Below are 25,644 nucleotides of genomic sequence, written 5' to 3' on the forward strand. Positions count from 1 at the left end.
CATCAATATCCTTAACGACGACATACGATTTTTTTAAAATTGTGATTGTGGTTTCACTTTACATTTATAATTTCATATGTCTTAATTACACAATAAGTTAATGTTTTAAATTGCAACTACCGGTAAAAATTACTATCCCCAAAATCATTTATTCTCTACCTAGTTATACAATTAACTTTGGTAACATTGCTGCTTTGAACTAACCACAAGAAAGTACCATTTAAATGGTTAATAGACGAAGCTCAGTTCTAATTTTTCTTTGTATATATCGTGGTATGGATTATGTATAAATAATGCAGCAATTTTCTTTTTTTATTATTTGTACTATTTTTACAATATAAACAATTGACCATTTATATTTATTGTAGTTACAAAAAATAAATCAAATAAAAACTACATAAGTATATGGAAAGAATTTTTTTTATGATGTTGTGTTTTTTTTAAACTGAACTTAACGGCAGTATTTTTGTGACTTCGTGAATCTTTAGATGTATGAAATATCATGTGTTTAAGTGCTCAAAGTTTTGGTCTGGCCAGTGGACTCTTCTCGTGGGCGAAGTTCCTTCAAATCCTAAATTATCAAATGAGTGATAATTTTTCTGAATTTGGTTTTCTTCAACAAATGCCCTGTACCTGCAAAATAAACATGCGGCCATTTTACAAGTATGACATTTTAAAATTTGTTTTGCCACTATCGATAAAATGACCGATTAATAATAATTTAAGAAAGTCCACATAGGATGATTGATATTTTAACAGAAAATGAGGAGAAAATTTTGAGATATTGAAGACATTTACAGGATTTATGACCCGTCATTAACTTATTCAAATGATCTCTTTACACACCGGTAAACGTTCACCATTAAAGATTTGAAAAACTGTGTTTTTTTTATCTTTCCGTTTGTTGACTTTTGCTATCCGACATGAGCACCACATAAAAAATAAATATTTAAATTAAGACCACAATTAATAAAATAAACATTTCATCAGCATTCCTGTGCCGCACCTAATGGTGTATAGGGCGCTGCATTGGTGCACTGTTCGCAGTGTATCTTGATAATTTTCGAGCATCGAAACTTTTTAAACATGCAGAGACATATGAAAAACTTTACAAAACATTCGTTCGTCTCCAGCTAGAATATTGTACTTCTATTTGGTCACCTTACTATACTGTTAGTATTAATAGACTAGAAAGGGTCCTACGAATTTTTTTAAAGCAGGTCGACTACCGGTTAAACATTAACTTCTCTTACCATGCTAAAAGTATGCAGCACCATGGAATAAACTCTCTTAAAAATCGAAAAATAATTTTAGACCAGTTATTTTTATTCAAATTGAATAATAAAAAAATTGATTCTCCTAACCTACTTGAAAGACTTCCAATCCGTGTGCCATCTAGACCGATAAGACAAAATCATTTGTTTTACACAGAAAACGCGTCAACAAACTATTTTAAACAATCTACAATACCTAGGAATATGCGACCAATATAACAATATATTTACCGAGGCTGATATTTTTTGTGACAATGTATGTAAATTTAGTTGAAAAATTATAGAAATTTTGAGAAGCAGATATTTAACTTTATTATTATCTACATATTTTTTCATTTCGTTTCTTTTACATTTATTATATTTAACATAATTTAAATTATTGTATTAAGTGTAAACATTTTTTTTGATGTGTGTTACACTAATAAACAAAGAAATTGGCAATGTTTGTGTACTTTCTGTTTGTTTACTTAATTAAATAAATAAACTATTTTTGTTACATAAAGGTAAGATGATCAGTCTTACGCTTCAGGTACCAGTCCACGAACTATGAAATATTATGTGCGAAAACACCCTTTAATTTTTTTTTTTCATATTTACCATGCCAGGAATTGAACCGGAGACCTTTCTTGCATGGTGGGCCAACGCGCTGACCATTACACCAAGAGACCGACGAAATTAATATTTCAAATGTAACCAAACCCATTATGTACCAATGCGCAATGTTCCCATTTAGGTTACATCATTATTTATCGAATCTATCTCCGATTTTTAACAATATCGAAACACTGTTTTACATTTAAGTCTTGTGACAACTAAAGCTATTCCTTTTTTGCCGAAACTACTCACTTGACCATATTTTACTCGGGTGAATAAATTAACGATTATATAATATTTTATCTAGTGAGGGTGAGAACTTTACTTAAACCTCATGATTTCATGCTTATGCAATTGAAATACAATAAAAAAATAGAGAAACAAACAAATTTAGAACTTCAGCCCTACGGGAAATTGGATACAAAAATGTTTTAAAAATAAGAGCATTTAAATGTACACAAAATTTCTTGAAAATGTACGTAAAAAATAAAAATTATATTATAAGCGCAATACTTTAAACGAGGTCATTGGTTCATATGAACCGACTAATGATATGAGAACAGTGAAGGATATCCGGTTTGCTTACCGTAAATGAACCAATCGGAAGAACTGACGGAGAAAAACCTCTGACATCACACGCGGAGTCATTTCAGAAATACAAAACTTTAAAAAAACAATAGCGCTGAAAATGGCTAAGTTCATTAGTCTGTGAACAAATTTTAAAAAGACAATGAATTTCATAATTGTATAAGAATTGAAATATTGAATTCTAAAATGAGAACATTGAGACGAAAACGAAGTCACGAAAATAAAATCAAAAATAAAATAAAAGTGAGTGAAAAAAAAACTTTTGAAAAAAGTCAGGACTTATCGAAAAAAAATCGGTCTGGAGAAATTACATTTACTTTTGTTATTTGTGAAATAAAAAAGCTTAATTTTTGTTGCTGCGAGGGAGTTGCCAGAAAATACTTTGTATTAATTCTTAAAAAGCTTAAAATTGTACGATTTAGACTTTATAAAAAAATGCACAATCTGTGTCTTTTTTACCAATGTGTTTTAAATTTGATTAATTCATTTCTTACTGAAATCCAAATAAATTGAAAATAAAACTCAGAAACCTTTTGACCGGAGTTCATAAATCAAAACCACAAATTAATTTTCGAGTCTAGACAAATGAAGTTGCTTAATTTAGTAACTATCTTACCTCTAAAAAATCAAGACTGACAAAATTACCAAGGGTAATTGAGTGAAAAGACCAAGTTAATTTTAATATCTTAACAGTTTTATGGTTTCTACAGCGTTTCATTAAATAACTTGATTATAATTTATCTGGAAAATGATTCAGAAAAGTTTTCATCGATAAGCTTTAAATAATACGATTTTTATTTTTCGACTCTGCTGATAAACCGTCTGGAAGCAAATAATAAAGGTAATAATTTATTTGAATTTTTATTATTTATGAAAAGTTAAACTTTTCTTTACTAAACGTAGGCAGCTAATTTGAATCAATTTTTAATTTTAAAAAATAATAATAATAACTAACAAAATGGCAAAAAAAATAATTATATTTTGACTATTTTGCTTGATTAAATAGTTTAATGTATTTGCTTGATTGCGTGTACATATTACATTAAAGTAAAATAAAATAAAAAATTTCACGTTTGAAGCAATTATTTTTTTTTTCTACCGACCGGTTTCAAAGCTATACAATCTTCTTTATCAAGCTATAGAAACAAATAAATCAAGTATTTTTGCCTTGTAAAGATGATAATGTGAGATGGATACGCTAAAAACTAGACAGGGGTGGACTAAAGGAAATATTGTTAATTTGGTTGTTTTTTTTTTCTCACTGTTTAAATAAGATAGAGTTTATTAGTTAAGTATACCTTGAAAAAGAAACTTGTATAACTTTGAAACAGGGCATTAGAAAAAAAAAGTGGTGAAAAAAAAGTTATTGCACCAGATGAACATTTCTTATTTTATATTTGTTAACGTGCCTAAACCGAGACGATTACAATATCTAAAGTTTCGTCTGGGAGATGTACCGAATACAACATACGTCCCTTATATGAGATGACGGTATTTCTCAAAAATAAGCAAGAACGCCCTTAATAACCCAGCAAATTCACTTCCTCTCCGACATAATAAATCTTTTACTGATTGACAATATCAACGTTTTTCTGTGAAACTATGAACATTAATTTAATTTGGAATTCTTGTAAAACTAAATTTAATTATATTTTCCACGGTGTATCTAGGTCACTGACTCTTTATGAAATAGAACCGGAAGGCTTGCAGAAGAAATAAGTCATTTTGAAAGAAAATAAGGAAATATAAGTCAGGGATAAAATTCAGTGCAAAGCATGCTGTCATTGTCATGCGACTTAAGGACAAACATTGTACTAGGTAATACAAATATTAAACAAGTAAAATAAAAAAAAAAAATTAGGACAGCAAAATAACTCACTATGGTTGATCAAAATCATAAATAGTCTGCCAGATAAAACAAGCAAGAATATATTTTTAAAGCTCGTAATATAATCTAAAAAACAAGATTAAATTTCGTTTAAACTCTAGTCTAGAGCAAACTATTGTAAAGAAGTGAAACGTGGACTATCGGACAGGCAGGACGGGGGCGGATAAAGGCGTTTGGGATGTGGTGTTTGAAAAAATTATATCACTTTTTATGTTACACAACTATATTCCTAATAATATTAATGTGTAATACTTTATAAATAATTCAATTAGAATAAGTAACCCTTTTTTTTTCTTATGCTATTTTGTATTCGGCACATCTTCCCTACTTTTTAAAATTTATTATTTCAAAATAGGTTTTATTGATCTAAAATCTCTATTAAAGTTATCTTTTTTTTTTATTAATAGTATTATCTAGTAACATCTAATTAATGTAAATTTATTAATAAGTTACCTTTTAATAACAAACATGCATCCCACCAATATAACAACTTGGACTAATAACCAAATTATTGTTATCGATATAAATAGCGCCTCGTGTATACAGATCATATTGTTGTATCTTCCATTTCTTTGATCTTCTGAAAACAATTGAATGTCGTTAAATCGATAAAAAATAAATAAATAGCGTATATGTTTTTTTATCATTGGATGTCAAAAAGTAAATAAATCTCGTTTAATGAATTTAACGACGTGTTTTTTGTCAAAAGAGATTTATTTTAACACTAGCTTTGTACATGCTACATACCACTTTCCATTTTGTTGTACCCCAACTCAACACAGGTCTCTTGGTCTCATGGAGTTTGGGATATGTTTTTTTTATTATTTGTATGTAACGTATTTGTATGAATAAATAAAGAACAATTAAAAAATGAAATAAACATCTTTGTAGAAAAAACACCCGGATAAAAAAATAAATTTAAAATCCTTCATCAGATAGCGTTTTGAAAATTAAAACGAGCAGTTTATTGGTTGGTCGGAAGAAATTGTCATTTGTCAATAAACCTGCCAATGTACAACTTAAATTATTGGCAAAATGTTAAATAGATAAATAAGACGTTGAATAGTTATATTTTTTACAGAAAGTTGGTACAACATTTTGATTTTCTGACGTCATTATATACTACGAAAAAGACATCTGGTAGAATATAAAACTCATTTTTGACTAATTTATTTACGGCATACAAATAAATAACCATCTATTTTAATATATAAAAATTTGTTAGTTCAAATTAAAATGTAACAGTAAAAACTAAAATTACATCGAAATTTATTTGAGAGATTTTTATCCAAAATAATAATTTGGCCGTCCAGATTGTACTTATCCACTAGTTAAATCCATATAAAAGTATTAATTATAGTATGTAAAAATAATAATTGTTTACTACGTAATTTATGTATTTTTAATTGTTAAATTTATGAATGACGATATCAAAGTATGACTATTAATAAAATATTATGAATAAAAAACATACATTATTAAGATCGTGAAATTTTGAAGTCAATTAGTTAGCATTTTTTTTTGTTTTTAAGATATGCAACAAAATTCAGTTGCAACTCATTTGAGTTTTACAGTGAATATGGTTTTCTTTAAAAGGTGCAATTAGTTAAGTAACTACAAGTCTTACCAATAGCAGCAACCAGAACTTTGTTATTCTCTCCATAAATCAGACTATCAGCAGTGAACACATCAGAAGACGCTACGATGAGAGAAAGTTCTAGAGGGACTTTCCTCTCATGACTCTCATTGATTTCTTTGCAAATCTCTTTAACTCTTCCGTTACTTTCGCTGGAGGCCACTACTATCTGGGCGTTGCGGGGAGGATTCTCTCTAGCGAGGGGCTTGTCCAAAAACGTTATGGTAGCGTTCTCGTAAGGAAAGCTGTGCATATTGGGAACAGGTTGAAAAACTCTCTCTCCTATTCCTATTGCTGGTATATGTATGTCTCTTGTTTCTCTATTTTGAGAAGTTTTAGAAAAGTCACAATTGGGCTGAAATTCAAAAAAATAAAATAATTATTTATTATAAAAACTAGCTACAAAATATTAGCACTTAGAAAATAACACATATTGAGAACAACAAAGAAACAAAGCAAGTTTAGCACCTTTATAACTAAATATACAACACAAATATATACGCCAAAAACCTTTTTTTACACAAGCAAAATAAATATATATGAAAAAAAGGCTTTTAAGAATAAAAAAAAGTAGTGAATCTACTAAAGGAGATAAGGTCATTAACATCACATGCCATACAGATGATGCTGCCATAGTGATGATGAGAACATATCCATCTCAGTTAGTAAACATCTGGATGCCTAAGAAATGTCGTAAAGTACAATGAACACATGATTATTGGAAACATAATTCGGATATACAAAACGTGTGTCAGTCCAAATCATGGTGTATACAACAGAGGCGATGATAGATATAGATTTTAGTCTGATGTTTAGAGATAGATTTTAGTCTGTTGCGATAGAAAAAACATAACATTATTGACTTATTTTTTGTTTCTTTAACGCAGGTAAGCGCCGCAGCCACGGCACGGTTAGTTTGATGGCTATCTATGAAACTGACGTCACGGGTCCATTTCCCGTCAGATTCCACAAATAAATCCCCGAAAAATTTTATTTGTCCAAGTTTTGTGGTGTATTTTTCATAACTTTCTAAACCTGCAACCTGCAGACAAACCTCTAGAATAGAGGTTTTTTAAAGAGATAGAGGGTTTATAATTTTAAAAGTTTGAGTAAATGCATGTAATGTAATGTACGCAAATCAAAACGTAGTTGTAACTATTTTCCCACTCCTTTCTACACACTGTTGTCGTTTCCTGTCAATAGTTCATAAAATTACATTTTCACGAAAAACAAGGTGGTTTCTAATATGCGAGATTGTAAAATAAGATTATTCCATTAGTGTAAACAGCGATTTTCAACCTGTGGGTCGCGGGCGCAAGAGAGGTAAGCAATTAAAAACTGACCCCCTCATATTTGAGGGGGGGTAGCCAATTATTTTTTTACTCGTAGGGGGGTCGCGTATTCAAAATTGTTGAAAAACAAAGCGCTGCATTGTTTCTTATAAAATTACAAAATACTTTTTTTTTTTTAAATTGCGAAAATTTAAACTTGTTTTATTTGGAATCGTACCGTTACGTGTGTCATACTGTGAAGTCTCTTAATCAGAAAATAAAATATTTTTCCTATATTATGTTGAGTTATAATTCTTGAGAAACGATCTCGAATACAAATTTAATGATAGTATCTATCTTCTTCGCAATCTCAATCCCGAGGATTGGTTTGCAGCAAAGTTCTGCAGCAAAGTTTTGTCTCTCTCCAATACGCTTTATTCACTGCAGCTCTCTTCAGCTCAACATATGAGGCATAGTTCAGTCCTCGCACACTCCCCTCAGCCATTCCCTCTTTTATGTCATGCAAGAGACTCCCATGGCACATAATCTGGCCAATCCATTGAGCTAGCCTTTTAAGACGGTTTTGATTAAGTGCCTCCCTTCTTCGAATCTATGAACCTCGCCATTAGTGATGTGGTCTCTATAGGAAATTCCTAATATTCTTCTGTAAACATCACGTCTCAAAGACCTCAAGTCTTTTCTTTATCTCTTTCGAAAAGGCACCATGTCTCACATCAATATACATCAATATGCCCTATACAAATGTCTTGGCAAACTGCTTACGGAGCTTTCAATCAATGTTGTTTGACTAGACAATTTTTGATTTTTGTTGGAGCAAGCATTGCTTGATGTATGCGGAAGACGACTTTTCTTTATGTTCTACCATCCCAGGTGATCCTGTTTTTAAGGAACCCAAACTTTTTTGCGTTTTTCAGTGTTGCTTTTTTCATTACTTCATTTTTTTGCTGTTAATTACGGGCCACAGTCATCACATTAATTTAGCTCCTGTTTGTTTCTTGATATGTTTTATTCAAAAATGACTTCCAATGCTTCAACCAGATTGTGGTTCTTTGGTAATGTTGTAGATTCGCAGATTAAAGGTTTAAAGTTCAAATTTCTCCCATAACTCAGTTCTTTTTTTTTCATCAGAAATTATTTTAGTTTAGGAAATAGTCTCGAAAAGAACTGAAACGTTAAGTTTAAAAAAATGGAGTCGAAAGTAAATTAAGGATGAAATGCGAAGCTCAACCGACAGTATAAGATTAAAAATTTATTTACTCAAACCTAACACATTTTGAATTTAACGTAGGTATAGTATTATTTTTTCTTTCGTCTTTGAAATTTTCAGAATTTGCCGGAGAATTTCAATACAAAACATCGTTTTATTAAGTGTATAAGTTAATATAAATAACGGTAAAGATTAATGTTTTTTGATCCATACTTTGATTTCATAATGTTAATTCAATATTTAAGCACAAAATATAAGCATAATTTATAAATAACACGAAAATTATCATTGCGTGATTTATAGCTCATTATATAAATAAATATGTATTACCAGTTTTTTCGTTATTGGTGAAATTAACATTAAGTTTTATTGAAATAATTACGCAGAAATTTTAAATATCGATGTGATAATAAGTATTTAATGCTACTTTACTATGTCATCGTCAACATTTTCCTTTCCACACCGCGTGTAAGTCGAGTATTTGAATGAACGCTAAACGTATGTGGTCGGCTAACTTTAAAAATAATTTTTGAAACTTTTAAATTATTTACCTAAAGATAATTTATTAAATAAAATAATAATAACATAATTTTCAACAATATACAAGAAAAAATAATAATGGCTGCCAACCGTTGATACTACGCGCTTCAGAAACAGTTACGGTCCAAACAAATACATCCAAATGCATCCTTTTTTTTCTTCACAAGGTCTTTAATACTATCATCTCACCGTGCATCTCCTTTTTTTCCTCTTCGGGACGCCATTCCGCAGACACTCTTTGCCTATTCACACAAGCACGATTTAAATCGTTCCCACATTTGATCGATATTGACTTCTATTTCATTCTTTTCTAAAATTTCGTTTAAATCCCGTTCATACTTCACTCTTACATTCTCGACTTGCAGTTTTTCAACCTTGACTCTAGGCGAAGATGTTACAGTTTTCGTTCGTGAGCGCCATCCACGAAATAGAATCGTACGTAAATATATAAGTCAACTACCTAAAGGCTGAATCGAGAATATAACATGATGGGAAAAGTGATCCTTGAACCCAGCCAATGACAGATCATCAAAGGAAAGTGGGGAAAAGTCCGCTTCATAGTGCAGTATTTGGCACGCACGCCTACCATGCGTGTTGTCCGGGTTCAATTTCTGTACATTTTGACTGTGAAAGTTTGTTTTAAGAACTCAGTGCCCAATGAACCATCAGGTACGGATAAAGGGTTAAGGTTATTAATAAAGAAATTAAAAGGCGTTTTCAAGTACGAAAAACGGTATAAAGTTAAGGAAAATATGGGCACTAAGGAAGTTTTTCCTTTGAACAATTCTTTACCCCGCCACCCACAAATCGTGTTTTTAGCATCCCCATTTATCATTCTGCAAATGTGAGTTCAATAAATCTTTCAAGGCGTTTGTTTTATCTTTCTTTTGCCATATTAGGGCACTATACCATATCCAGAGTTTTTACTTAAGGCGCTTGCTTATTTATAAACGTGTAGATCTACAAACATTACCCCTAATGTTTATTCTACAAGGGCATAAATCGTAAGCATAAAACAGGTGTCAATAAAGCCCACTGCGTTATTTAAATAAAATTATTCATTCATTTTGATGGAAAATACGATAAAGGATTTGATGGTGCGCAGACTATCTTGGGTCAATGAAGGAGTGCAGCGGATGTAGGTAACACGTAGAACAGGTGTCGAATGAATAAAGTTAAGATCCATCACGAGAGCTCTTTGTATTCCACAAATGTGAATAAAGTTAAAACAATTTTTTTTCAAATAGTTATTATCAGGCTCGCACTTTTCTATGGCTTCAAATGCTGGAAGATGTATATTGTATAACTATAGCTCTAGGCAACTAGAAACTACTGAAATGAGCCTGCCAAGATGCTCAGCTGGAGTGTCACGCATTCGTGGAAGCCTAGGTGTCACAGATATCATCAGTTATATTAATCTTAAGTATGCATCATGCGTACGGAATCCGCAATATCAAAATTATATAAACTCGATAAAATCTAACAAATAAATAAAAACAACTTTGTCTGTAAACATTTTTTTTTACGGAACGGTTTCAAAGCTTCTCAAGCTTTTATCAAGGCATACTTAACAAATGAATTCTGTCCTATTTGATGTTATCCATGTTTACTAAATACAATAGGTGGAGCTAACAAATCAAGCATTTTTGTCTTGTAATATTTATCTTGTATACTCCTAAAATAAGAAAATTATTATAAAAAAATAAAAAATATATCGCATTTTGAACCAGGCAATTTTCATGGATCTTTCTCAAATAATAACCGGAAGAAAGACCAAAGAGTTCGTGGGTAAGGCAAACAATTAACCAGATTAACAAATGCAGAGGCAGGATCCGAGGAACGTCGTCCAGGACAGGATAACATACAGCTTCAGGACGAGGAGAGCTGACTCCAACATTATATGCAGACAGTCATTGAATCGGGTTGTGGTCCTATGGCTAGTGTCTCAGACTCACGGACCAAAGGTCCGTGGTTCGAATCCCATTCTACCCCAACCCGATTCCCATTTTCTAATTGTGAGTTATTTACAACTCGTTGAATATGGGAACTTTACCGTGGGTGACAATATCGTTTTCTACGGCACCAGGCTCTGATCGTCTCTACGAATTCATTGTGAGTTCTGCATCGCCACGCGACTACTGGTAATTTTTTTTAGTTATCGGAATAGTTATTTTAGTAATTTAGAATCTTTAACCGCACAATTACTCAGTGGTTAAAATTTATAAAAATAAAAACAATTACAGTAAACATCTTACTAAGGGATATTTTTCTTTAATGAAATGAGTAATGGAAATTAAAAGTGCAGTCAGGAATGTATTTAAGAAGGACGTTTAAACATATATTAAAAAAAAAAAAATATGTAGCACTGATTGAAAACACCGTTTACAAATTTTCTGTAATTTATATGTTATACTAAAAATATTTACTCATTAAAAATGAAATAAACAAATTATTGTAAGACGTCACTCCCCATTATGTACACAAAAATGTTTTTTTCTTTAGGCAATGGGAAACGTTAATGGAAATTGTTTACGCCATATTATTTTTTTGTGTACACACGCTTATATATAGCACATTTGCTAGGATGAGGCGTTCGAATTTATTTGCTACCTACGGAAACCTGTTTAAGATGTTGCATTTGCCAACCGTGGGTACCGATATTGTTCCGGCGCCAGAATCACAACGGAACTGACCGAGTGTACATGTGCCTTTTATATTCTCACCGCGATCGCAAATAACATATTTTGCGATCTGATCTTGACTGCCGCGAAAGAAGTTCTATGCAATAAAGGTGCCAGAACCCAGAATAAGGTAGGTAATTGCAGTCATTGTATTAAGGGTTCTGTGGCAAAGTAAATAAAGGATAACGCATCCCGCGAGCCAGCAATTCAAGCGTTCATCAACTAACGGGCAAGAAACGTGATTAAAAATATATGTATTTAATTTTTGTTGAGTTGTAATAATACATAGGTACTTTCTGAATAAACAAAAAAAGTAAAGTTAAAAATTCATCTTGACGTCGACCGCGACTATTCAGGTGACAGGAACCCAGTTCAAAACATCATCAAAGCGATCCGTAAATCGGCGTCTGTCGATCTTCCGGTAGGTGGCGTGATCAGTTTACTTAGGTTAATTTTCATAAAATATCGTACTGCAGTTTTAAAAACAGGACGACCCTAAAAACATATCCGTACAGGAGAGCAGTTACGCACATACACACACACTCACGTAATCAACGGGTTGTGGTCCTGTAGCTAGAATCTTGGCCTCACGGACCAAAGGTCCGTGGTTCAAATCCCACTCTACCCCAACTTGATTCCCATTTTCTAAGAGTTATTTACAACTCGTTGAAAATGGCCCTCAAAATGAAATATTTGGGTAAATCATAAAAACGCAAATATTTATGTAATACTAAAAAAAAAAAAAAACTAGCATTTATTGTCGAATACAAAGACACAACTCAGATCCCTCATCTGTACAATCCAGTTTAAAACGATTTCAGATATTACTAAAAGCAATTACTTTACTTACATATTATACCTTATTGTATGTTATTTTCATTTTTGCATATAAGGCTACACGTTTTATTAAACAATCGTTTTGTTAATAAATTAAAGCTAACACAACATACATTTACAAATTTTTTGCAAATACTCAGAAACGAATTTTTTGGAGTCGTGCAACTATTAGGATTATTATTTTTTATTAATGCCTATTTACAAATACAATAAAATTTAATATAATACTTTATAAATGGACAAACAAATAGCTGCACAAACTTATATTGTAATTATTTAAAATTCCTTTTTCAAAAATATATATTTTAGTGTTAATTTGATCTTAATTTGTCACAACAGAGGAAACACATTTTTGAGGAGGGAATATGAAAGTCTAGGCATTTACTGGGCTTATAACCTGTCGTTGTCTGGTTTAAGAAGCCACTTTACACCCTGCGTAATATTTACCGATTTGCCTATGTTTATACATCCACATTTCCTCAACTCTTCCATCTGTTGACTTTTGTGAAGTAAAAGAGCTGAAACCTGTTCGTGAGGGAATAATTCATCCAGCTGAACCATTCCACCAACTAGGGTAATTTCCCCTATGGGGCATAATTTTAAATCTAAATAACTCTCTAGGGTTCCAGGTATCCAGCCTGTCCATAACAGTTTAAAATACTCAAAGCATTGTTGGAGTTAAATCTATTAGTCTACCATAGTTTCATACCTTTTTAAGCAGTGTTTAACCACCTCATAAATCATTATTGCATGTCCTACTTACCAGGAATTGAACCTTGAATTTTAAGTGTAGTAGGCAAACCAGCAAAAAAATAATTTAATATTGATAAAACTTAATATTTTAATACAAGTCAAGGAAGGCTTTTATATAAACATAAAAGGACCTAGAAAAATGCAATGCGTCGTAATAATTTTGGGTTAGGAATATTACTTTAAGACTAGGATAAAACTAGAGTGAGAATAAAAAAACGACAGACGTTTTCTCACTTATTCTATCCTGACTGAAAAACGGTAGCGACTGGGCAAAGTTAATGCTCTAAGCCTGCCCTGGTGTCATTATTAAGGAAGCCCGGCACAAACAGGGAACATTCTGTCAGGGCCGGCATAGGACTGCAACGCCCGCGACTGGCTGACTTTATACTTTATACGCAATCTAACCCCCTCAATCTCAAGTACTAAATGTATTACAATTATTCATATTTAAAGTGTTGTGGTCAGACATTTCAATAAATATTCATTAAACATATACAGAGCATAACTAATAAAAGCATGAAAACTCTCGGATTTCTGTTGCGAACGATTAGAGACTTTGACTGTCTATGTGATGAAAATTTTATATGTTGCTTTAGTACGTAGCCAACTTGAATACAACTCGGTTATATGGTCACCATATTATAAAGTACATATAAATAATATCGAAAGAATTCAACATAAATGTTTACGTTTCGTTAATTTTAAATTTGGTATTTCAGTTGAACATATTAGTTATACATACTTAAATAAATATTCAAATTTACACTCATTAGAAACTAGAAGAAAATTAAATGATTTGTTATTTTTGTTTAAAATATTAAATTCAATATTTGACTGTTCCGAACTGTTAAAACTAATTAACTTGCGAGTGCCCGGCCGGATTACTCGATTTAATAAACTCTTCTATATAAATGTATCTACAACTAACTACAGTGCACACTCGCCTATGAGGAAAATTCATGTGTTTGCAAACGAATACGCAAATGATATAGATATATTTAATAAAACACCTTTGAATTTTAAAATGCAGTGTATCAATTTATTTTCTCCAAATTTAAATTCTTAAATAATACTATGTTGTTTTATATTGTATACTTTTTGTCAACTTATATCTGTATTCTTAATAATTATTTTTCTACATTCTTCTAATTTTAAGATTCTTTTAATATAACCGATGGGAAAAAATGAACTACTGTTCTCTCTACTGGAATATATGTATGTTTGTACTAAATGTAAGATTAGTTTAATATATTTTTATTTTATTTTTCTTATTACTTCATTTTCAGTTTTTTGCTACTTTTGTGTAAAATATGTCTGTTCTTTATATATAAATGTATGTAAAACATGTAAAAGCCTACAAGGCGTTTAAATAAATAAATAAATAAAAACAAATAAATTAGTAAATATTTTGACATAATAATTTACCGACTTTTTTTGTATACCGGTTTCGAGACGTATCCGTCTCTCTGTTAGGACGCTTATAAACATTAAAACCTTACTAAAATATAAAACCAACGCGCTGATACGACACAGGTCCGGAGAAACTAACGCAAACGTGTACTAATACTTTAGTATCAGATATTTTATTACGGTGTAATAATGTAATGGAGCGTTCAAATATCGATTTTTCTTTTATTGATTAATATAATTATTATATAATTCAAACATTTCTTTAAACATTTTTTGCCTTCATTAGTTCGTACTTCGTGTTCACCTCTATTACAAAAAAACACGAATATGCCATCATTTAATATCGCTCACTGCTTTTATTAGCGTGATAAAGAGGTATGAAAAATTCTAATCAAATCTGTACTGAAAGTTAAAGTATATTAAACAATTAAAGAACTTTGTAGATTTGGACAAAAAATAAATTTATTCAGAATTTTATAGAAATGTACGGTACGCCAATTAAAGGGTTTATTCTTGACAATTCACTAATCTGTCGGTAACTGAACTTCTCGAAGTTACTTTCAAACTAAAGTTTTTGAATAGAAATTTAAGAAGCAGTATAGTTTATGCATAGTTTCTCACTTTTATGCCAACAGCCCAAGCTTTGTGAAAACTTTCCTCGGAAGGACAACTCATATTACTGAGACTTCAAGTTTGCCAAGTACAAAGTAACAGCTAAAATAAGATTATATCTAACTGAGTGATTAACTCGGATTCTTATACAAAATAACTTCTCTGAAGCTGACCAACAGAGGATATATATACACTTAAGAGTTTTTGCGGACGTGAGAAAAATACATATTTTACTAAAATGAAGTAAAACTGCTTTCACCAAACAAAAAAAATTGAGAAAAGTGGTTATAGAAATCGATTTGTTTTTTTTTTCAATATTTGAAGATGTCATTAATGTTTTCCTTATTCACACTTCTCTTGCACCATAACAGGCAAGGAGGCCCAAAATACGGGTAAATTACGGTAGGGGAGACCGGCGCATATCGGCCTCCCCACTTATTAGCTTTTAGAGCTGGCACCCATATTTAATTGCATTTCCCCATCATTAAGTGTCCTGTGAGCATCTGCGGAGAGTGGTTACGTGATTGACAGCATGCATCTGGGTAGTGTGAATTTGTAAAATGTGTTTTATGTAGTTTTCGTCATATTTTAACGCGTATTGAGACGTTGATAACGTTGGTGTTGCTGTGCATTATGGTAATTTATTACGCGTTTATTCTGAGATACGTATTTTTTCATTTATCAAAATCAAACATTCCAAGTTCCGATGTCATTTAATATTTATTTTGAATTTATTACCTAAAAGCGGTGTTTGGGTCAAAATAGGAGGGGCAAAATAGGCGTGGTGCCAATTACGCCCCATAATTTTGATTTTGTGTTTTCAATGCTTAATTTTTATTTTCACAAATTATTTTACATGTGAGAAATTATTTTCTTATGTTACATCAAATTAAAAACTTTCGTTTTTAAAACATAACATACCTATCAAAACATGTATTATTATTTTAGGTGGTTTGCAAATTTGTGAAAAATATGACACATCAAAAATGGAATTAAAAGAATATACTGCGAGCTGTGCAAGTGTCAAATTGGAAAAAATGAGTTGTTAATCTGCCTCTCTTCATAACAAGGTTTTTCGGAGCACCCTTAAGAGGTTTATAAAAAAAACAATTAAAAACTCGGACCTTTCAAGTTGAAAAAGTGTGACAAATCAAAACAGTTTTTTCTGCAGCAAATGAAAAAGAGCTATCAGAATATATAAAAGACATGGAAGCAGGCCTGTTTGGTTTTTTAATGAAAGAACACTATAAAATTGTATACAAATTGACGGAAAACAATGGTTTTCCTCATAAATTTGACTCCCAGGCACTTAGATATGGAAAGGACTTTGAGAATAGCTTTTTGAAATGGAAAAAAAAATGTTTCGTTGAGGAAATGATGTCTGCTGCTCTAGCTATGAGGTTTAACCATGCCGCTGTTCGCAAATTTATCAGTTTGTTAGAAAAGTTTGTTGAAAAATAGAAAATAACTATAAGTGCGATCTATAATGTTGACGAAACTGAGGTCATTACTGTTCTCAAGAGTTTGGCAAAGATTTTGGCAATGAACGCGTAAAAACAAGTAGGATCCCTAGCGAGGATAGCTCCTTAATGTCAAAACCTGCATAATGATACTCGTTTAAGCCACTTTTATTTATCTTCCCAAGACGAAGAATTAAGCCAAAGTTAATGGATGGAACTCCGCCTAATTTTTGAGCCCAGCATTTGGATTGGTTCTTTGAACTTGTCTGTTTCGCGAATAAAATGGGGCGCAAAAAAAGACGATAAGGACGATAAATCTACACATAAGTGTTCTTTCTACTCCAGATTTTGACTGCGTGCATATGCTCATTTTGTTTCGGCACCGGGGCATAGTGGGCAGAATGTTAATTTTTGTATATTCTTGTAATTTTTATTTTTGATGGTTTCTACGTATTTTTACTATAAGCAAAAATTTTGTTTGTTACGTGTTTTCTCGATTTAAAATAATCAGTATTTTCTTACTGATTTCCTTTTTTTTTAATAACCATAATCCTTAAGCTGTTTGATGTGTCTCGGTCTCCCCTACAAAATACTCAAGCTTGAAAAAAATCACAACAAATTGTTATGCTACCAAAGTCGAAGCAAAAACATACTTTTTTTACATTCTGAAATGAAATTTTTAAACAATAATCACATGTTTCATCTGTGTATAAGTAATAGATTTTTAAGTCAATTGTCTTGTGTTCATTTTAAATTAGAGTGAATATTTGTGAGACGTGTCTTTAACTTTTGAAAAAGGGATAATGATTTAAACGAATTCAGAAAGGACGTTCTATGTTCTGCTAAAAATAGCCAGTAAAAAATGTCATGATTTAAATATATCACGAAAGTGAAAAATGAGAAAATAAGAGAGTAGAGAAAATATCATTATTAAAAAGTGAACATATGCCTTATGAATTCAATTTTCCCTTATTCAAAATCTCTATCGCAATTCATCTAAATTTGTTTTATTAAGTTTATTTTAAATTGAGTATAATACAAAAATCTAATTTTGCTTTTTTTACCTACCTCTGGACATTGACCAACGCAGAATTGCACCATTACGCTAAATTTTACCACGTGGGAGTTAGGAAATCTGAAGGCTCTGAACCGAGCACTGAGTCTGACTGCTCCTTCTTCAATGGTTTCGTTACCTGAACCACCATCCACTCTGCTCATATTAATACCAGACCGGATAGTTGGTGCGGTGGCGCTTGTCGTCCAAAACTTTCCACCTGGAAACAAAATATCAATAACCTCAATTGTAAATATAAGGTTTACCTTTAAAATTGCTGTTATACTATGGGTTATTTTTTTTAAAGAAAATTACGTATTGATTCAATCAAAAAAATATTTCATATTATCTATGCAGTTGTGCCATGTGAATGGTAGTTGATTGATGCATTTGTTGTAAAAATCATGTGAATGAATGTCGACAAATAATGCTATGAAGCCATTTTTTATCAACTCTTCGGAGTTAATTTTATCATGAAATGCATGTCCATTTTCGTTTCAAATGTACCTAGTAAAGAATAAACAATTTTTAAAAACAAAAATCTTATAAAAAAATTTCAACGAATACATTATTTTTTTATTTTTTTTTGGATTTGTGATAAGAGAATACTTTTATTCAAACAAATAAACCATCACGCCGTTTCCCCGTAGGGATAGGCAGAGAGGATAGAACGCTCTAACACTCTATCTTGGCTTAAAGACCTCGCTTTCTCCACATTCATACATCTTCTCATGCACGCACGCCGATTTTTCCTACTTTTGTCATGTCCATCTTCAAGTATTTGATGGACTTGATCGTGCCATATCTTTCTTGGTCTTCCTCGTTTTCTGCATCCATCAACATTTGCATCGTAGATCCTTTTAGCCGTTTTTTCGCTCTACATGTCCAAACCAACGCAGCACCCCTTTCTTGATTCTATCAATAATGCATGTCTCAGCCTTACACACTTCACGGATCTCGACATTTGTGCACCTATCATACATCGTTTTACCACACATTCGCCTGAGGGATCGCATTTTATAACAATATGTAAATAAATTAATAATGTATACCTCGGTCATTGCTCCCATGTTTGCCTGGTAGTAATTTATGTCGAACAAGAGCCGGAAAGTCTACTTGTCCTGTAGGACAACCTCGAGCATCCAGAAGTAAAACTGAGCTGTCCCCAAGCTGGGATGAAGCCACCAAGTGATAGGCGTGAATGTCGATATCTAAAACATAAATACAATATTCAATATATTAAAATAAAATCACTCTGTTTTTATTTTATATTAAATATTAATGTTCCACAAAGTAGGCGCTTCAAACATCAAAAAATATATATGAAAACCATAATTTATATTTAAATAAATTAAACCGTTTAATAAACAATTTTTCGAAGGAACGGTTTTTAAGAAACATATTTAAAACAACGCCAGCCCAAAAAAAAAATGTACATCATTACACTTCTAGTAAAATTATCGTCGCAATTGGCATCATACGAAAAAAATATTAATATCGTTACGATCGTAAATTTATATTTATTTTTTTATAAAATGCGTGGACAGAACCTATTGTTTCAAAGTTAATATGTTGAAATAGTTCGTTGAGAGATAAAAATTAAATACACAGCTCCTTTAAAGACATTAGCAAATGAGATCCAAATATCTTCTACAGTATTATTAATAAAAATAATTTAATCGGAGTTCCAACCTCAAGACGAACATCAATATGATTATATAAATGTATAATTATTAAGAATACTAAACAGTATAATGGTGTCCTTTGTAACTTGCTGATATAATGGAGAGGGAAAAATGAGAAACCTAAATTGGCAAGGACAAAGCAACGAGAACAATAAAAGTTCTTCCTTAACAATTTATTATTTTTAAGCACAATCAATTCCTTACTTTAGCTTGTCAAATTTAATTCACTGAGAAATCTTTTCTCGCTCATTTTCTGCCTACGCGTTAATTATATTTAAAGTATCTTGTCTTGCTTTTATTTATTTGTAGGGCCTGAAAATGGTTTCTGACTAAGTCAATTTACGTATCTTCTTCAAATTCAATATCCATAATGTAATTAGTAAACTTATTTCGTGTTAAAGAAGACAAAGGAAAAAAATATTGCTTTGTTTACTGATCTAAAAAAAAGACAAAATAAAACTTGAATATCGATCACCGTTTCGAAATGCTTCCTACGTGTAATGAAAATATTAATTACATTTTTATTTATTATTGAGAAGATTACAGTCGATTAGGTTATATGTGTTACGTATACGTGTATAATTATGACGTCAAATATTAATGAATTAATTTAAATTATATATTGACAATTCTTGATGGAATTCCATTGTAATGATGTTTACTTATTTTTTTAACCATAATAAATAATAAAACACTTTTGAGCCAAACATTAATTAATAGTAAAGATCAGGTCAACAAATTTGAAAAAAAGCGGAAAATATAAATTAACGTGTAATTGTCCTGATTCATTTATAGGACAAAGCGGGAGAGCAATTAAATATATACTGAAAGAAAATTTGCTTCACATTGATTAAATAACGATATATCAAACTATGCATAACATTTAAACGAGTTGAAACATAATTTGGACTAGTCAAAAGACATGAAAACTTTACACGTATGACATAAAGGTCCGGAGTTAGATAGATCAGAAATTTAAGAAATAAATTGGATAATAAATAATATCGATAGAATTTTAATAAATCAGCAGATAGAATTTAAAAACTTACCTATATTAATCCTCTTAGTTGGACCCTGTACATTGTGATAAAACAATAAATATTTTCATAGACTAGAATCCTCTCTTACAATACACATGTTTAAACCATTTGTCCCACTTTGTTTCATTGAAATATTACGTATTTTATCTCTTTCAACTTATTTTTAAATGTACCTACACTTAAAATAATATTTCATTTAATTCAAATTATACTTACACTGCATAATGTTTACTAGTCCGAAGATGCCTATTTGAGGGTGAAAGCGCTAATTGATCGAAAAAATAAGTCTAAGTGTACCAAGTATTTTACCAAGTATACATATTGTAATCAAGACCTATTTAGATCGGAAAAAAACTATTTTGTCACGTTTAACTTGATATTGCGATAGTTAGCAAGTCTTTACCTGATCTTGAGAATTCTGATTCAATCCTAAGTTCTATAGTTTCTCCCAATGAAACTGCTCCTCCATTCACCTGTGCAGTTGGATCTCCGTCATCAGGGTCATTAATGATGTACATTCTAACTTTAGGTGCATCTACAGATCCAGTTGTGTTAAATACGGAAGAAGCTGGAACTGAGGCAGTACCCTCCGGTGTTTTGTCATCACTAAAAAATACATTATATTAACAAAACAACTTGTACAATTTGTGAAAAAAAAAAAGTTATATTAAATCAAGAAATTAAAATAAAAAAGCAATCACCAAGCGCTGACACTGATAGAAAGTCTTTTAAGAAGAAAGGAAAGGAATAATGCAAAATGATCCGAGATGCAGCTCTACAGATGCTAAGATTCTTTAAGTTATAAGAATTGTTTCTCAATGACTGATTTATAGTTGTTCGTGCTTTTCTTAGTCGTGATCAATTTTATGACTAGCTTTTATTACAGTGCTTTTATTTTAATTGTGTATTATTATGTTTTAATTATTTTCGTTAGGCTTTTTTAATTAGTACCGATATCAATCTTAATGCGGAAGTCATAGGATTGTTGAACACCCAAGCGAAAGCTTTGTTGACACTTTATATTTTAAAATCACATTTAATATTGTTTAATAATTAGAAAGTTATTGATATTGCGATATAACGGATCTTTTTAAAAACAATATTAACGGTCAGTTTTTTAGAAGATTTGTTATCCATTTATAAATAATTAATTGGTCGTAAAAATCAATATGCCGCTTATTTCTTAGATGCATTTTCAAAATATTTGAAGCTTTAAGAAATGTCTCATCTCAACTGCAATCATTTTTTTTTATGTTACCAAACGGACGCCAAAATTTGCAATTTTGATCAAATCTTTTAAAAACAATTTTTTTTAGACCACAATGTCTAAAAGGAGTAGAAATTAAATCGTTTCAAAAATTCACAAGATCTGTCTTTGGGATAGATTTTTTAATTTTTTGTAGATTTCTTCGCCACTATTACAGAGTGGGAAACAAAAGGATTGACAAGGCTTAGCTTGAAGTTTTGCATATATGTAGATCTTATTTTTTAAATTTATTGTAATAGTGTTATTTTATTTTCTTTGTTTTTCTTTGCCACATGTATTTATGCTCACTTTGTTCAGTTTCTTTTGTACATACGTACATATGTTTCTTTATGTTATTGTTTCGATTGGCTAAGCCGTAATTACCATTTTTAAATAAATAAGTAAATAAATTTACATCCTCCATTTACGTCACTACATTAATTTTAGATTGAAACAAAATTTTCAATATGATGTTTAAAATTTTTAGCTTTTATATTTCACGATAAAAACGGAAAAAAATATTGCTAAACAAATACAAGTATGTCATAAATAATCACTATTGGTTTAAACTCAAATACTCAGTTAGGGATGTCTTCAAAGAAGATAATTAAGTTAATTGGAAATTGGGTGTCTTCAGTTTCCCAATTAAAGGTCATGTGTACACAGCAATTACCTACCAACACAAATTTACTGCTTCTCAGTACTCCGTTCAATTCATGTGAAGCAATCATACGTAGGTTACCTAGTTTAATTACAACTTTGTTAATTAATTACATCGCAATTGATAGAGCATGATGTAGGTATTGATAAAAAAATAGGTTTGAAAAAAACTGCAAAATAAGTATACTCGTAAACTGGCGAGGTTCACAGTTAAAAAAAAGTAAAACCTAAATCTAAACCCATGTTTGTTGTGTAATTTTGACGCCATTTAACTTTTTCAATGATTCAGATTTTTTAAATCTATACCTACTTAAATATAAACTTATTTATGCTGACTATCATTCATTATCCACGCAGAAATCACAAAACAAGGTCGATTTGAAATATTAAATTGAAAATGAAATTTTGCGCTACAATATAACATTGTCCCTTTACTTCCACCTGGAGCGTGAGTCTGATCATTGTGCCTTAATGATCCTTTTTAACAAACGATCGGATATTCTGTTATTGGTGTATAAATGCAGTGCCCTTCTCCCCATTGGGTGTGTATGAGGGAATTGTGGCTACGTAGGTTAGACTTGTACTTTAACTGTATTGTCAAGTTTGCTGCGTCTTATTACTTCATTCTTACATAGTCAAATCACCACTCACCCAAGATTCCCCTAAGTCACCTATTCTTGAAACTCAGTATTTTGCTGTTTTGGGCCCTAGTAAGGTGCCACTATTCGCATCCGTTGAGGAGAATAGGTGTTATGCAGGCTGTTTATAGGTGGTATTTGGTTTTCACTGAGTAAATATCCTATCTCCAGACAGTTGAACGTATAGTAATTGCCAAATGTTTGTTAACGTTATATCTTTAATTTTCGCAAATTCGGAAACGTAACCGAATATTACGCGCAACTACACTGGCTCAGAATCAGTCATAGGAGAAATGTTTACATTCTACCACTTCCTCACAATATTTTTAGTAATCCCACTTCTAATATTATATAATAATATGTTTAATAATCTCTTCGTTCTAGCAACGAGAGGATTCTTTAAATACCCATTAAACGCTCTAATTTTTTAGCCTCCTCTTTCACAGTAGAAACTGCTCGAGTGTAGAATAATCGACCAACTAATATCTGAGACGTCCGCCTTCTTTATTTACATTCAAATGGCTTCTGTAATGTCGCTTTCTGAAAATGTGCGTGTTTCCTTTCTCTTCATATCATAGTTAATATAATATGTTCATTAGGGTAGGCTAATATTTTTTTTCCGAATTTTGAAATAAAAGGGGCCTAAAAAGTTGCCTTTTCGATTACTCGGGATGCATTTTTTTTTTTTTTTTAAATTGATTCTACTTTTGGCCCCCATTCACAGCCTGAAATCATCAAAAAAGACATTATTTTGCACTTAGCCGGCTGTCATTTCATATTTAAGTAAGAAAATCCGTCCAATTAAATTTTATAATGTGAATTAAATCTTATTTAATAAGCATCTTAAGGTGTGAGTTGCACTTTGTTTTGAAATAAATGTATGGGATTGTTTTAATGAGCCATTGTTTTCGTCAATATTAGCCAGGCGCTCAACGGAATTAGTTCCGCGGAGTGTAAACTTTTTGCATTTCGGTAGTTTTAAAACGCGTTTGTATTTGTCATGTAGTTAAGTTATATCTTAACACAAAAAAAATATTTTATCAATATAGATAATGAACAAAATATTCAGACAGTTATAAACTCCAAACCTCGGTTAATAGCCAAAAGTAGTATGAAATATATTGTTTTATGATGTTTACGTTCAATGTGATCCAAAATGCAACTTTTTATACCCCTTTCACTTTGGTGTCTACAAAAAATAAAAAAACTTCATACATCATCAGCCCACTCTAGTAGGTAGGTATAAATTAGGTTGAACGTTGGTCCGAACAAACAAAACAAGTATCTACATCTAATTACTGAATACTTTAGTAAAAGTGATGAATATCGAATAAAAAATAAATATTCACAGACAAACAAAGTTAAATTTCAAACCTCGTTTGAAGGCTAAAAGTAGTAGGATTTTTTTTTAAATATATTTTTTTCGTTCAATGTGATCCAAAATGTAACCTTTATATATATAATTAACAAAATATTCAACCAGTTATAAACTTCAAACCTCGGTTGAGAGCCAAAAGTAGTATGAAATATATTGTTTTATGATGTTTACGTTTTATGTGATTCAAAATGCAACTTTTTATACTCCTCTCACTTTGATGTCTAAAAAAATTTTTAAAACTTTAAACATCATCGGCCTACTCCAATGTTCGTTTACCACCGATTTTCTCAAGTTAAACGGTTTGGGTAGGTAGGAAGTAATTGCTTTAAGGCAATATGTCCACTTGTCCACCCTTATGCATATGTATGTAAACTGTATTTGCTTATTTATTGCATTAATTTATTCTCTTTTCACACGATAAACAATAATAAATGCTAAAAATAATGTGGCCTCAGTGGAGTGGTTACCATATAAAGAGTTTTATGAATAATCGCATCTTAATATCACGAATAGATGAACTAGATCCTGGTTTGCATTTTCGTTTGAGCTCATCACTAATTGCCCCGTTACAGATCAAATATGAAGAAATAAATTATTTAAAAAAATAAAAAGAAACATTTTACAACGACCCTTTGGCATCGCTCGTGTCATGGCGTACAAAAACGCAATGTGAAATTCGTATTTTAATAGAAGCAAAAGGGGCTTGGGGAAGTAGAAAAATGAAGACTTATTAATGAAATGAAACGATGAAATGAGGATAAACAGACCTGTTTTGTCCAACGTTGATATCAGCTCCTAGGGTTAGGTTAAGGGAAGGGGGTGCTACACACCCCACGCGGACAAACCTGTCTCCCTGCGCTTGTATTATTGGATTATTCTGTATTACCAATAATGTGTACATGAGAGTTCTGAAAAAATAAAAAAGGCTCAAGGCATGTTGAAAATATATTTAAAGCGTCTCTGACAGTAGAATTATAATTATGTACAATCATTTTAATAATAAAGTGCAGTCATTTTTTTTTCTTCTTAAAATATTATCAAACTAAGTCATAATTAAAAAGGTTTCCTTTTATGTATCGTATTATCAGCTCTGACTTTAAAAAAAAAAAATTTTACCCGGAAATGTTTTTATATTTATTTATTTAAATATTTTCATTTAAATTATTTATTA

At 31.1% G+C, this 25,644-nt stretch overlaps 1 protein-coding gene across 1 annotated transcript in view; it reads right to left on the reverse strand.

Moving 5' to 3' along the window:
* Nucleotides 1-252: 252 nt before the first annotated feature.
* Nucleotides 253-25,644, reverse strand: part of LOC148271344 (uncharacterized) — a 37,528-nt gene continuing 12,136 nt past the window's right edge. Inside the window, exons 6-12 of the mRNA XM_088241503.1 lie at nucleotides 25,241-25,381; nucleotides 20,955-21,157; nucleotides 18,879-19,037; nucleotides 17,841-18,046; nucleotides 5,972-6,335; nucleotides 4,798-4,924; nucleotides 253-633 (exon numbers count right to left, since the gene is read on the reverse strand). Of these exons, the coding sequence (XP_088097629.1) occupies nucleotides 501-633; nucleotides 4,798-4,924; nucleotides 5,972-6,335; nucleotides 17,841-18,046; nucleotides 18,879-19,037; nucleotides 20,955-21,157; nucleotides 25,241-25,381 (1,333 nt within the window). The 3' untranslated portion in view covers nucleotides 253-500. The remainder of the gene's footprint in view (nucleotides 634-4,797; nucleotides 4,925-5,971; nucleotides 6,336-17,840; nucleotides 18,047-18,878; nucleotides 19,038-20,954; nucleotides 21,158-25,240; nucleotides 25,382-25,644) is intronic.

This window comes from Micrasema longulum, unplaced genomic scaffold (genome assembly GCF_059751315.1).
Source record: "Micrasema longulum isolate JH-2025_06_02 unplaced genomic scaffold, ASM5975131v1 h1tg002923l, whole genome shotgun sequence".
Lineage (NCBI taxonomy): Eukaryota > Metazoa > Arthropoda > Insecta > Trichoptera > Brachycentridae > Micrasema > Micrasema longulum.